The 16,111-nt window shown below is 36.8% G+C and overlaps 1 protein-coding gene across 7 annotated transcripts in view; it reads right to left on the reverse strand.

The window, feature by feature from the left end:
• Positions 1 to 16,111, reverse strand: part of ATRX (ATRX chromatin remodeler) — a 304,745-nt gene that overhangs the window by 123,837 nt on the left and 164,797 nt on the right. For all 7 annotated transcript variants that reach the window (XM_073227652.1, XM_037021777.2, XM_037021775.2 and 4 more), the window contains 2 exons: positions 10,178 to 10,353; positions 8,723 to 8,840 (listed from right to left, as the gene is read on the reverse strand). In XM_073227652.1, the coding sequence (XP_073083753.1) occupies positions 8,723 to 8,840; positions 10,178 to 10,353 (294 nt within the window). The remainder of the gene's footprint in view (positions 1 to 8,722; positions 8,841 to 10,177; positions 10,354 to 16,111) is intronic.

The raw sequence follows: 16,111 nt of genomic DNA on the forward strand, positions 1-16,111 counted from the left end.
TGTAAATACATCCCATGCTCATGGATAGAGAAAACTAATATTGTAAAAATTGAAACCCTATCATTTAAATTTGAAGGAGGAATTAAACAAATCCCAGATAAGCAAAAGTTGAGGGAATTTACCTCCCATAAACCACCTCCATAGTGTATTATAAAGGGACTGCTCAAGATGGAAGGACTCCTAAGGATAAACAGATGTCACCAGATTAAATCACAGCAAAGAAAGTAGAACAACCAAATACTAACTAAAGGCAAAATAAAATAAGCTATCTACAGAATGAGTCAAGGGAAACCCAAGACTACAGAATAAAACACTTAAAATACAAAGAGTAGAGGAGGAAGAAAAGAAGGGAGAGAAATAAATAATCAGACTGTGTTTATGACAGCATAATAAGTGAGCTAAAGTTAGATGGTTAGATAGTAAGGAAGCTACCCTTGAACCTTTGGTGACCACAAATTCAAAGCCTAAATGGCAATAAATACATATATACCGATAATCACCCAAAATGTAAATGGACTGAATGCACCAATCAAAAGACACAGAGTCGCTGAATGGATTAAAAAAAAAGACCCTTCTATATGCGGCTTACAAGAGACTCACCTCAAACTCAAAGACATATACAGACTAAAAGTGAAGGGATGGAAAAAGATATTTCCTACACACAAAAGGGACAAAAAAGCAGGTGTTGCAGTACTTGTATCAGACTAAATAGACTTCTAGAGAGGAGTGAAGATGGCAGCGTGAGTAGATCAGCGGAAATCTCCTCCCAAAACTACATATATTTTTGAAAATGCAACAAATACAACTATTCCTAAAAGAGAGATCAGAGGATACAGTACAACAGACAGGCTACATCTACATCTGTGAAAACTTGGCATGTCATGAAGGGGGTAAGATACAAGCCGCAGCCCAGTGGGACCCGAGCGCTCCCCTTACCCCAGCTCACCAGCAGGAGGAAAGGAGTGGGAGACGGGAGGGAGGGGAAGAGCAGGACTGCTAAATAACCAGACCTAGTAAACCACACAGGGAGCGCAGAAACACACTGCATGGTGTGCTGGATTTTATGGAAACGGAAAAGTAAAATCTGTGAGTGAGTCAGTGCAGCTGGCTCCCCTGGGACCAAAGAAAACCCAGTGCTTTTTGAAAGTCTTAAAGAGACAGGGGCTTCACAGCTGGAAGGAATTGTCCTGACACACTCTGCACAGCAGGCTGGGAATTCTGAGAAGCATCAGGTGCCCCAGCCTCCTGGGAGGCAGTGCACCTCTGACAACCCTCAGGGATATAAACAGACTGCCATTCATTCCACTTCCAGCATGGTCCAGCCAAAGTGACAGAGCAGACTGACAGAGGCCATGCCCACAGCAGCCACCCAGTCATCTCTCAATGTGCAGCTACCTGGACCAGACACGGTGACTGCCGCTGGCACACAGCAACACAGCGCAGGCAGAGGAATATGGGGCAGGTAGCAAAGAGACACCATTCATGCAGGAGAGCACACCTGGTGCGTCTTCCGATTCCCGCAGGGCTCTGGACAGCCCAGCCCATGGCGGCTCAGGGTATTAACCGAGAAGCTGCTCCCGGTGTAAGGGTGACTGACACAGGGAGCAGAAAGGGGAAGAGTGACCAGCAAGCAGGAAGGGATATTGTTCTCCCAGCTGACACACGTGCCACCTGCCTATGACTACCTCTATCGCCATGAAAAGGCAGAAGAATTTGGTCCAGTTGAGAATTACCCAGAGAACCCCCGAGAAAGGGCCCAATCTTCCTGAAAAAGAATTCAAAATAAAGGTCATAACCATGATGACGGACCTGCAGAGAAATAGGCAAGAGCTAAAGGATCAAGTAAGGAAGGAGAACACAGAAATAAAACAATCTCTGGAAGAACTTAAGAGTGGACTGAATGAGGTGCAAGAGACCGTTAATGGAATAGAAATCAGAGAACAGGAATACAGAGAAGCTGAGGCAGAGAGAGATCAAAGGATCTCCACGAATAAAGGAACATTAAGAGAACAGTGTGACCAATCCAAATGGAACAATATTTGCATTATAGGTGTACCAGAAGAAGAAGAGAGATAAAAAGGGATAGAAACTGTCTTTGAAGAAACAACTGTTGAAAACTTCCCCAAACTATGGGAGGAAATAGTCTCTCAGACCATGGAAGACCACAGATCTCCCAACACAAGGGACCCAAGGAGGACAACACCAAGACATATAATAATTAAAATGTCAAAGGTCAAAGACAAGGACAGTGTATTAAAGGCATCCAGAGAGACAAAAAAGGTCACCTACAAAGGAAAACCCATCAGGCTATCATGAGACTTCTCAACAGAAACATTACAGACAAAACAGATTACAAAACAAAGATCATAAGAGACAAAGAAGGACATTATATAATGATAAAGGGATGAGTACAACAAGAATATCTAACCATTATAAATATCTATGCACCCATGAAAACCTATATGCTAACAAGCTGGAAAACCTAGAAGAAATGGACAACTTCCTAGAAAAATACAAATACAACCTTCCAAGACTGACCAAGGAAGAAACAAAAAATCTAAACAAACCAATTAAGAGCAAAGAAATTGATTCGGTAATCAAAAAACTACCCAAGAACAAAACCCCTGGGCAAGACGGATTTACCTCAGAATTTTATCAGACATACAGAGAAGATATAATCCCCATTCTCCTTAAAGTTTTCCAAAAAACAGAAGAGGAGGGAATACTCCCAAACTCTTTCTATGAAGCCAACATCACCCTAATACCAAAACCAGGCAAAGAACCCACCAAAAAAGAAAACTACACACCAATATCCCTGATGAATGTAGATGCAAAAATACTCAACAAAATATTATCAAACCGAATTCAAAAATACATCAAGAGGATCATACACCATGACCAAGTGGGATTCATCCCAGGGATGCAAGGATGGTACGACATTCAAAAATCCATCAACATCATCCACCACATCAATAAAAAGGACAAAAACCACATGATCATTTCCATAGACGCTGAAAAAGCATTCGACAAAATTCACCATCCATTCATGATAAAAACTCTCAACAAAATGGGTATAGAGGGCAAGTACCTCAACACAATAAAGGCCATATATGACAAACCCAGAGCGAACATCATACTTAACAGCAAGAAGCTGAAAGCTTTTCCTCTAAGATCGGGAACAAGACAGGGATGCCCACTCTCCCCACTGTTATTCAATGTAGTACCGGAGGTACTAGCCATGGCAATCATGCAAAACAAAGAAATAAAAGGCATCCATATTGGTAAAGAAAAAAATCAAACTGTCACTATTTGCAGATGACATGATATTGTATATAAAAAATCCTAAAGACTCCACTCCAAAACTAACAGAACTAATATCTGAATTCAGCAATGTTGCAGGATACAAAATTAATGCATAGAAATCTGTTGCATTCCTATACACTAACAATGAACTAGCAGAAAGAGAAATCAGGAAAACAATTCCATTCACAATTCCATCAAAAAGAATAAACACCTAGGAATAAATTTAACCAAGGAAGTGAAAAACCTATACCCTGAGAACTACAAGACAGTCAAGAGAGAAATTAAAGAAGATACCAATAAATGGAAACACATCCCATGCTCATGGTTAGGAATAATTAATATTGTCAAAATGGAAATCCTGCCTAAAGCAATCTACAGATTCAATGCAACTCCTATCAAAATACCAACAGCATTCTTCAACAAACTAAAGAAAATCATTCTAATATTCATATGGAACCACAAAAGACCCTGAATAGCCAAAGCAATCCTGAGAAGGAAGAATAAAGTGTAGGGATTATGCTCTCCAACTTCAAGCTCTTCTACAAAGCCACAGTAATCAAGAGAATTTGGTAATGGCAAAAGAACAGAACCACAGACCAATGGAACAGACTAGAGAGCCCTGATATAAACCCAACCATGTGTGGTCAATTAATATATGATAAAGGAGCCATGGACATACATTGGGGAAATGACAGCCTCTTCAACAGCTGGTGTTGGCAAAACTGGACAGCTACATTCAAGAGAATGAAACTGGATTATTCTTTAATCCCATACACAAAAGTAAACTTGAAATGGATCAAAGACCTGAATGTAAGTCATGAAATCATAAAACTCTTAGAAGACAAAATAGGCAAAAATCTCCTGAAGATAAGCTTGAGCAACTTCTTCCTGAATGCCATCTTGTCGAGCAAGGGAAACAAAACCGAAAATGAACTCATGGGAATAGATGAAACTAAAAAGTTTCTGCACTGCAAAGGACACCATTAACAGAACAAAAAGGCAACCTATGGTATGGAAGAATATGTTTGTAAATGACATATCCGACAAGGTGTTAGCATCCAAAATATATAAAGAACTCACACGTCGCAACACCCAAAGCACATAACCCGATTAACAAATTGGCAGAGGATACGAAGGGACAGCTTTCCAAAGAAGAAATTCAGATGGCCAACAGACACATGAAAAGATGCTCCACATCACTATCATCAGGGAAATGCAAATTAAAACCATAATGAGATATCACCTCACACTAGTAAGGATCGCCACCACCGAAAAGAATAAGAGCAACAAATGCTGGCCGGGATGTGGAGAAAGGGGAACCCTCCTACACTGCTAGTGGGAATATAAGCTAGTTCAACCATTGTGGAAAGCAATATGGAGGTTCCTCAAAAAACTAAAAAGAGAAATACCATTTGACCCAGGAATCCCAGTCCTTGGAATTTACCCAAAGAACACAGATTCTCAGATTCAAAAAGACATATGCACCCCTGTTTATTGCAGTACTTTTTACAATAGCCAAGATATGGAAGCAACCTAAGTGTCCATCAGTAGATGAATAGATAAAGAAGAGGTGGTACATATACACAATGGAATACTATTCAGCCATAAGAAAGAAACAAATCCTATCATTTGCAACAACATGGATGGAGCTGTAGGACATTATGCTCAGTGAAATAAGCCAGGTGGAGAAAGACAACTGCCAAATGATTTCCCTCATTTGTGGAGTATAACAATGAAACAAAACTGAAGGAACAAAATAGCAGCCGACTCAGAGACTCCATGAAAGAACTAGTGGTTACGAAAAGGGAGGGATGTGGGAGGGCGGGTGAGGAGGGAAGGAGAAGAGGATTGAGGGGTATTATGTTTAGTACACATGGTGTGGGAGATCCCAGGAAAAACCGTGTAGCACAGAGAAGGGAAATCGTGAATCTGTGGCAACTTACTACACTTATGGACATTAACTGCACTGGGATATGTGTGGAGACTTGATAATATGGGTAAATGTAGTAACCACATTGCTTTTTCATGTGTAACCTTCATAAGAGTGTATATCAATAATACCTTAATAAAGAATTTAAAAACCACAATTAATATAAATGAATGAATGAATGAATGAAAGAATGAAAGAAAAAGTACTTAGGGGTATATTACAATAACCTGTAAGGCTTAAAAAAATGCAGATGCCTGAGTTCTCCAGACCCACTGATTCAATCTCTTAAGTATGGCACCTGGACCTGTGTTTTTAGAAATAAGCATGTTACTGTTTTCCATTTATAAGAGTACAATTTAGTTGCATTAACTATAATCACAATGTTGTGCAACCATCACCACTCTCCATTTATAGAACTTTTTCATCACTTTAAACAGAAACTCTGTACCCATTAAAAATAACTCTGCATCCAATCACCCTATACTACACCTTTCTACTTTTTTGCCTCTATGAATCTGCCTAGTCTAGGTATCTCTAAGTAGAATACAGTATTTGTCCTTTTTTGTATGGCTTATGACACTCAGCATGAGTATCTTAAGCATCCATTCATATTGTAACCAGTGTCAGAATTTCCTTTCTAAGACTGAATAATACTCCATTGTATGTGTATGTTACATTTTATTTATTTAGTCATCTGTGAATGGACACTTGGGTTCCTTCCACCTTTTTGCCTCTTATGAATAATGCAGCTATATAAACATGAGTATCTAAGTACCTGAGTTCCTGCTTTCAATTATTTTATATACCTAGAAGTGGAACTGCTAGACCATGTAGTAATTCTGTTTAACTCTGAGGAACTACCACACTACTTTCTCTACAGCTGTGTCATTTTACTACTTTCTATAAACAATGCACCTGGGTTCTAATTTCTCCACGTTTGCCAACACTTGTTTGTTTGGTTGGTTTTTTTTCTATTTATTCATTCATTAGTTATTTTTATCTATTTATTATTTACTTTATCTTTATTTATGTTTACTTATGTACTTATTTACTTAATTGACAATTGCCATGCTACAGCATGTAAAGTGGTATTTCATGATTTTGATTTGCATTTCCCTAATAACTAGTAATGATATAGAGTACCTTTTTATGTGCTTATTGGCCATTTGTATATCTTCTTTGGAGAAAAGTCTGTGGAAGTCCATTGTCCATTTTTTAATTCAGCTGTTTGATTTGTATTGTTTTTGACTTGTAGGACTTCTTTTATCTGGATATTAACCCCTTGTCAGATATGTGACTTGCAAATATTTTCCCCCATTCTGTGGGTTGTCTTTTCACATGCTCCATTTTTGCATGCCTTATGACAGTGTATGGATTTTAATGATTTAAGCTTAATATCAGGTTAATGTTTACTTATTAAAAAGTTAAATATTCACACTTGTAAAACCTAAAGTGATTACTGAAAGCAGAGACTTACATATAAATATAAACTTCTGATACCTGACAATAAAGGGAAGACTGCAGGATTATACTGAAAAAAGGGGAATAAGGGATAATTAAGAGGATTTTATTTCCTGGCAATTCATTACAGTCAATCTCTTATGCCTTTAATTCCGCAAATATTAAGTATATTGTTGTCACTACTCAAATTAACATCAAACTGTTGCTAATATTAAAATAAAAATTTAAGTGAACTTCTTAAAACCAAGTGTAATCCAAAAAGAGTCAAATATAGAAATGAAATAATTTTTGGAATATATAAAAGATAAAATACAAAAAAGTTTTAAATGCAAATGAGATAGGTTCGTGACATTTTGGGAAAATACTCTGATGGTTTTTACTGAGAATCAAGAGTAAGTAGCCTTTAGTATAAGCCATTTGGCCTTTTAAGGAAGTCTTTTTAAAGGGACTACTAACTCAGGTTATTCTTTCTGCTTTAGGGAAAATAAAATGCCACATTTAGATATTTTCATGATTGAAATATTCATGGCACCAAATGATAATTTATCATAACTTTCAGAGTTTACAATCTTTGGCAATTAGTATTTTAGATATTTATTGCTAACAATTAAAGTCAGAAAGAATGAGGCCCCCTCAATTCTTAAATACTGCATTGCTCTCAAAACAGCAGATTTTAAGTGTACTGGAGCTATTAATATTTTGCTATTGGTTATCAAACAAAACAGATTCTCTAGTATTTGAAAACACTGTAGCTAGTACTTCCTCTAATTTAAAACAGAATCTTAAATGGAAAAAACATTAAATTAAATGACAAAATTTAGTACCTTTTATTACTCAAGAGATTAATGAAAGAGGTCTAGACATTCCCCTCATCCTTAAACTGCATAGTATCTACCTCATTGAGATGACTATTATTTGGTTACTTAATTATGTCCCTATTTTTGTCATTCAGAACAGAATAGATCTAACAGCTTCTGATTGATATACAAATGAAAATGTGAGCCTCATTAAAAATGATTTTCTTCCAAACAGTAAGAAAATTCTGTTTCTGTAATATAGCAAAAAAGCACTTCAGTAAAGTACTACCATTCAAATTTTGGTTTCCCCAAACAGAACAATTTTTGAGGGTCACTGTACTCTAAAACGTAGGCAATTAAGAATTTCACTTTACTAATATATGAAGTATCATTTTAGTATGTGTGAACACACTTTCACACTCCATTATTTTTTGATCAATTTTTATATACACAATGAGTAAAGGGTACCTTTTAACCTTCAATCCCTAAATAAACCTGGTACATCAATTGGGAAAAGCTACCAGAATAAACTGACCAACAAGTAAGAAATATCACTCTAGACCAGACACTAGATTTTCCTCTGTGAACAGTGACACCCTTGGGTATACAGTGACAGACACACAAACACACACACATTCATTGATAAAACAATGCCTAGTCACTGCATTTTTAAAAAGCACATAGAAAGAGGAGGAAATAAACTAAAAGTTCCCCATAATGAAACCACCCAGAAAAAAACCTATGTTAACATTTTGGTGTAGCTTAGGCATTTGTGTGTATTTTTATTGTAATGTTCGGAGCATGATACCTATGACCTGCCTGTATTTTGCCTTTAATTTTCCTACAAACTATGACAATTTGATAACTGAGAAATGGATTTAATGGATTTATTTACCTGCCTTTTATTATTAATGTAGTTGAATGGCTATTAAAAATATACTGGATTTTTATATATCTTCTTTCAGGGATTTATTCAATTTATAATTTTTCTGAAATAAAAGCTCTTTACAAATTAAGAGCATTGTTTTATATGTTATGTATGTTTTTTCACCAGTTCATTCCTTAATTTTATTTTAACATTAGATTTTAGAAATATTCTGTGCATAACCTATTTTATTCAAGTGCAAAATTGAAAAACAACTAACATTGTAAAACTACCAAGACAGCATTCTTCAGAAAAAGAATGTCTTTAGAAATAAGATAAAAACAATAAACTAAGTGTATCTGTTACCTGTTAAGTGATCTAAATAGTACTGATAGAGCTTGCACTGAATAGGAGTCATTCTCACAGCTAACACATATTCATGTTTTGGAGGCAAGAACTTTGTTAATGCTGTATAATCCTTCCTCTGTAAATAACAAGAAAGAAAATGAAAATTAGTCAACCAAAATATATGACAGGAATTAACTGCTCTAAGAATTAGCAGTGCTTGCAACTAAAGATACACATAAATAGATAGGGACCAATCATGTAAGAAAACATTCTGTTGAACATATTTACCCTCTTTAATCACACAATGATCCCCACATGATTGCAGTTAATGTATTTCACATAACCACACTATATGATGCACTGGTAAAAAGATACTGCAACACACCAGGCAGGTTTTAAATTGAAGCAGTCATATTACCAAGTGAGCAATTTAGGTTTTCATACTCTCCTCTATATAGGAGAAAAAAGAAAAGAAAATCAGGTGGGGAGGGGATGTAGTAAATAGTGTTATCAAAAAGACTAGCTTTAATCATATAGTAAAACTTATGAATCAACGTTTGATGCAGTATGGGTTGTCCTTTGGGTAAGATGTGCTGATATGCCACAGGATAACATGATTTCAGAGGGAATGTTTGACCAACTGAGAAAGCAAGCCATGTATAAGCACACTTGAAATAATTTAATTATGGGAAAGAAAGAACACTAACGTGCTAGATACAGATGACTACCTAAACCAGAAAAATGTTCCTAATTAGTAGCAGCAATGCAGAAAAAGATTACTAATACCTGTTGCCAACCTAAACAAACAGGATGACTCTGCCTTATATGATGGCAGCATATCCAGCCAGAAGGATAACCTCATTTGTTATCTTTGTGGATACCATTAATATCTAGTGTCTACAGAAAAAGTACGGATCTTGATATCTATTAACTGCTTGCCCAGCCTCTATATACTTCTCTACTCATTAATAGAGATTACTGAAGATCTGTATGTAAACACTATCAGCCCAATTTGAGTTACTGTATGTACTTGAAAGTAATAAAATGTCTTCTTCAAGATTACATTAAAAATGACTCCTCTCATAATTCATAATTGCCTTTCCTACCACCATTTCAAATAAGGTTTAGAATTCTATAGAATTAGGATGAGCACAGAAATTTCAGTCATAATACCTGTGTTTCTTATACATACTCCCTATCATACATGAGGAATCTAAACATAAACATATTAAAATATGAAGCTATAGACTTGGCAAATGAATTAACCAATTATGTTCTAAAATTCTCAATGGGACTTCCCTTTTCAAGTTTAATGTTGTATAAACTTGAGGACAATGCAAGGATATTTAACAGTAAAATTACATACTGAAAACCGGGGAGAGAAAAAACAAGTAAGTTTATATTCAGAAAACATTCTGGGATTGCAATATGATGAAGTAACAATATTTTACTACTGTGCAATGTTATCCGTACCTGTACACATCCAGCTAACATCTCATAGAGAATGTGAGCACGTTTTTTCATCACTCTGACATCTACCATGGTAGAATCTGCACACTGACCATTTTGAATTGGATTTATAAATCGATTTCTGAACTCCTTAATGGATCCAAGCAAATTTTCCTTGATAAAGTTAACCATGCAATGATCTAAGAGAGAAAACATTAGTTCATTAACATTAATGACTAAAAAAATGACTCAGAATTATTCTCTAATAAAATGCTCATGTCAAAATGAATGCCATGGAAGCATTAGAATTCAACTATAAAGAAAGAACACCAAACTAAGTGCAAACTAACACTGGCAACAAGTCTGATCAAAAACTGTATTATCTAAACCAGATGAGAAATTCAAATGAAAAACTACCCCTAAATTCTTGATGTGAACGTTTAAATAAAACAGCTAAGAACATTTTATTCTAACTCACTATGGCTTACAATAGATATGAAGTATAAAACAAGTGTTCTCCTAATTCTGACCATGATTTTAATGGTCACCAAAGATACCTTGTGAAAAATACAGATACTGAATCAAAATAATAAAGTCAGGTAATAAACTGCTATATCACATTTATAGTAACTGATGTAGTACTAGAAGTTCTTAATATTTAACAGTTACTCTATACTATATAGGACCACAATGTGAAATAGCACTTCTATCAATGGGGTAACAGAACAGGGGTAAACTGAAACAAATGAAAATAAGGATAAAATACAGGTTACAGTAAGTAACAAGTATTACAAACAATAAAAAATATTTGAGTTACTATAAATACACTAAATGAAATAAAATATATAAAAAGACAAAGGTAATTAAAACTATTCAATGGGATTATAGTGGCAAATTTTGGTTTGTTATTTGCTGAAAATTCTTGTTCTCTCTTTAGTATTATCACACACGTATAAAAAGGAGCGGAATTCACAAGTTACTTCCTGTGATTCACATTATCTGTCCTCAGCCACAGCAAAACCTATCCTGACATGGATTCGATACAGCTCTCCACCCATTTTGACCTTCCTAAAACATTCATTCACACTTGGCATTTCTTTTCATTTACCTATCAGCTCCTTGCCCCAAATCTGGTTACAATATTTCCTGAATAGTCACATATACATTTATACTTTCAAAGTTATAATTAAGACACCTGATGCTCTTTTAAAATTTTTTCTTTTAATAAGCCATGAGTTATGTTAACTGTATATTTTCCAAAGTACATTTCCAACAGCATATCCCAACCCTTCCAAAAGATTTCAGCAGTCTACAGTGTAATAAAAGATGCTGAATTATGGTTCTTCCACCTTCTCTTTTTGAAACAATATAATCCTAATGACATTAATGGTTATACACTCGTATCTACTAAGGAAAAAATTTACAAGTATCAGAAACCAAGTTTTGGAACTTTTGTATTAACTTTGAACTGAATAAGCATTTTGTGGGTTTAAAAATGGCAGTAGTTTGAACTCAGGACTTCTGAGGGTAGGGCATGAAAGGGTATGTGAATACTGCATTTCTCCATTGGCCTCAAAGTGCCAATTTCACAAAGGGACACATCAGAAGCAAATATGCAATGGTTTCAAAACTTTTACTATGATATAACGATGAACAAAACAGTAATTAGACACCTACCATTTTTTTCTAAAAACAAACCAAAAATATTTAAATAGGAAAATAACTCTGCATATACTTGTACAGATTCTCAAATCATGTTAGAAGGGTCTCACATTCAATGATCAAGAAATTGAAAATAGCAGCAATTATTTTCATTTTAAGAAAAGGTTCCCCCTTTTCCCTCCCCAACCTCAAGTAGTTAACATGAAAGAATGGGCTTTCTTACACATTAATTTTGTATGCATTTGAAGCAACAGTAACCATCAATAATTTGGCATTTCTCTTTACAGTTGCTCCAGAATTTTTTTCGATTTCACACAGCCATTAAAAAGGGTTGCCATGAGAGGAGCCAAGATGGCAGCGTGAGTAGGGCAGCAGAAATCTCCTCCCAAAACCATGTATAGTTTGGAAAATTCAACAAATACAACTAATCCTAAAAGAGAGACCAAAAGATACAGTACAACAGCCAGGCTACATCTACATCTGCCAGAACTCATCAGCACCAGACAAAGGGTATAATATACTAGCCGCGGCCCAGGGGAACCAGAGAGCTCCCATGACCCCAGCCCACCAGTGGGAGGAGAGGAGTCAGAGCAGGGAGGGAGTGGGAGCCCAGGACTCCTATATACCCAGCCCCAGTCATCCGCACCGGGAGCGCAGACACACACTGCATGGTGTGCTGGGTATTAGGAAAACGGAACAGTAGAATCTGTGTGAGGGTCCCAGCAGCCAGAGCCCCTGGGACAAAAGAAAATCAAGTGCTTTTTGAAAGTCTTAAACAGACAGGGGCCTCACAGCTGGACAGAAGCATCCCAGCACACTCAGCCCAGCAGCTGGGAATCCCAGGGAACTCCAGGGGCCCTAACACCCTGGGTAACAGTGCAGATCTGAAGCCCCTCATTGTGATAAACTGCCTCCTATCCATTCCTCCTCTACGGCAGCCCTGCCATACAAGGGGGAGCAGCCTGGGAAGGGCCACACCCACAGCAGCTGCCCAGAGGCTAATCCACAGCCACCCAGACCAGACTCAGAAACACCTGCCGGCACGTGGAAATGCAACACAGAGAAAGTTAAGACAGGGCATCAAGGGTCGCCGCTCTTGCAGAAGAGCACAAGCGGCACGCCTGCTTCTCCCCACGGGGCTCTGGGCTGCCTGGACGGCTGCCCCAACCATGGCAACTCAGGAAAGAAAACCAAAAGATGCTTCCCGTGTGCGGGGCATTGTTCTTCCAGCTGACAGACGTGCCAACGGCCTACAACTACTTCTATCGCCATGAAAAGGCAGAAGAATTTGATCCAGTCCAGAATTACGCAGACAATCCGGGAGTGGGACCCAGGGAGGATAGATTTAACCAATCTTCCAGAAAAAGAATTCAAAACAAATGTCACAAAAATGTTGATGGACCTACAGTGAAATAGGCAAGAGCTAAAGGATCAAGTTACTAGGGAGAATACAGAAGTAAAACAATTTCTGGAAGGACATAAGAATAGACTGGATGAGGTGTAAGAGGCCGTTAGTGGAATAGAGATCAGAGAACAGGAACACAGAGAAGCTGAGGCAGAGAGAGATAAAAGGATCTCCAGGAATGAAAGAATATTAAGAAAACTGTGTGACCAAGCCAAACAGAATAATATTTGCATTACAGGGGTACCAGAAGTAGAATAGAGACAAAAAGGGATAGAAAGTGTCTGTGAAGAAATAATTGCTGAAAACATCCCGAAAATGGGGAAGGAAATAGTCTTCAAGACCATGGAAGCCCGCAGAACTCCCAACACAAGGTACCCAAGGAAAACAACACCAGGACACATAATCATTAAAATGGCAAAGATCAAGGAAAAGACAGAGTATTAAAGGCAGCCAGAGACACTAAAAAGGTCACCTATAAAGGAAAACATATCAGACTACCATCAGACCTCCCAACAGAAACATTACAGGGGAGAAGAGAAAGGCATGATATATTTAATGCAATAAAACAGAAGGGCATAGAACCAAGAATACTGTATCCAGCACAATTATCATTTGAAGATGAAGGCGGGATTAAACAATTTCCAGAGAAGAAAAAGTTAAGGGAATTTGCTTCCCAAAAATCACCTCTACAGGATATTTTAAAGGTACTGCTCTAGATGGAAGCATTCCTAAGGCTAAATAGATGTCACCAAAGAAAATAAAATCACAGCAAGGAAAGCCAACCATCCAAATACTAACTAAAGGCAAAAAATAAATTCAACTACCCAAAAAGGCAGTCAAACAAAAGACAGAGTACAGAATAAAACACCTAACATAAAGAATGGAGGACGAGGAATGAGAATGGAGAGAAATAAAGAATCATCAGACTGGGTTTATAATTGCTTAATAAGCAAAGTTAGGTTAGACAGTTAGATAGTAAAGAAGCTACTCTTGAACCTTTGGTAAACACAAATATAAAGCCTGCAATGGCAATAAGTACATATCTTTCAATAATCACCCTAAATGTAAATGGACTGAATGCACCAATCGAAAGACACAGAGTAACAGAATGAATGGATAAAAAAGCAAGACCCATCTATATGCGGCTTACAAAAGACTCACCTCAAACCCAAAGCCATACAGAGACTAAAAGTCAAGGGATGGAAAAAGATATTTCAGGAAACAATAGGGAAAAAAAAGCAGGTGTTCCAGTACTGCTATCAGACAAAATAGACTTCAAAGCAAAAAAAGTAACAGGAGATAAAGAAGGACATTACATAATCATAAAGAGGTCAGTCCAACAAGTGGGTATAACTACTATAAATATATATGCACCCAATATAGGAGCACCAACGATAATATGTGAAACAAATACAAACAGAATTAAAGGAGTAAAGAGAATGCAATGCATTCATTTTAGGAGACTTTAACACAACACTCATTCAAAAGAACAGATCCACCACACAGAAAATAAGTAATGACACAGAGGAACTGAACAACACATTACAACAGATGGACCTAACAGACATCTACAGAACTCTACACCCCAAAGTAGCAGGAAAAACATTCTGCTCAAGTACATATGGAACATGGAACATTTTCCAGAATAGAGCACATACTAGTCCACAAAAAGAGCCTCAGTAAATTCAAAAAGACTGAATTTCCACCAAACAGTTTCTCAGACCACAAAGGTATAAAAGTAGAAATTAATTGTGCAAAATAAAAAGGTTCACAAACACATGGGGGTTTAACAACATGTTCCTAAATAATCAGTGAATCAAGGAAGAAATTAAAACAGAGATCAAGCAATATATGGAAACAAATGACAACAACAGCAAAAAGCCCCAATGTCTGTGGGACACAGAAAAAGCAGTTCTAAGAGGAAAGTATAGAGCAAGCCAGGCCTACTTAAAGATGGAAGAACAAACCCAAATGTATAGTCTAAAGTCACAATTAAAGAAATTGGAAAAAGAAGAACAAACGAGGCCCAAAGTCAGCAGGAGGGACATAATAAAGATCACAGAAGAAATAAATAAAATTGAGAATAAAATAGAAAAAAAAATCAATGAAACCAAGAGGTGGTTCTTTGAGAAAATAAACAAAATAGATAAGCCCCTAGTCATACGTATTAAGAGAAAAAGAGAACCTACACACATCAACAGAATCAGAAACAAGAAAGGAAATATCATGACAGACCCCGTAGAAATACAGAGAATCATTAGAGAATACTATGAAAATCTATATGCTAACAAGCTGGAAAACCTAGAAGGAATGGACAACTTGCTAGAAAAATACAACTTCCCAAGACTGACCCAGGAAGAAACAGAAAATCTAAACAGACAAATTACTAGCAATGACTGAAGCGGTAATCAAAAAAACTACCCAAGAGCAAAACCCCATGCCAGATGGATTTAATTGGGAATTTTATCACACACATAGAAAAGATATAATACCAATTCTCCCTACTAAAGTTTTCCAAAAAATAGAAGAGGAGGGAATACTTCCAAACTCATTCTATGAAGCCAGCATCACTCTAATTAAACAAAACCAGGCAAAAACCCCACCAAAAAAGATTACACACCAATATCCCCGATGAACATAGATGCAAAAATAATCAACAAAACATTAGCAAACCTTATTCAAAAATACATCAAGAGGATAATACACCATGACCAAGTGGGTTTCACCTCAGGGATGCAAGGATCCTACAACAATTGAAAATCCATCAACATCATACACCACATCAACAAAAAGGACAAAACCACATGATCATCTCCGTAGACACTAAAAAAGCATTCGACAAAATTCATCCAATCATGATAAAAACTCTCAACAAAATGCATATAGAGGGC

This window comes from Manis javanica, chromosome X, assembly GCF_040802235.1.
Source record: "Manis javanica isolate MJ-LG chromosome X, MJ_LKY, whole genome shotgun sequence".
NCBI lineage: Eukaryota > Metazoa > Chordata > Mammalia > Pholidota > Manidae > Manis > Manis javanica.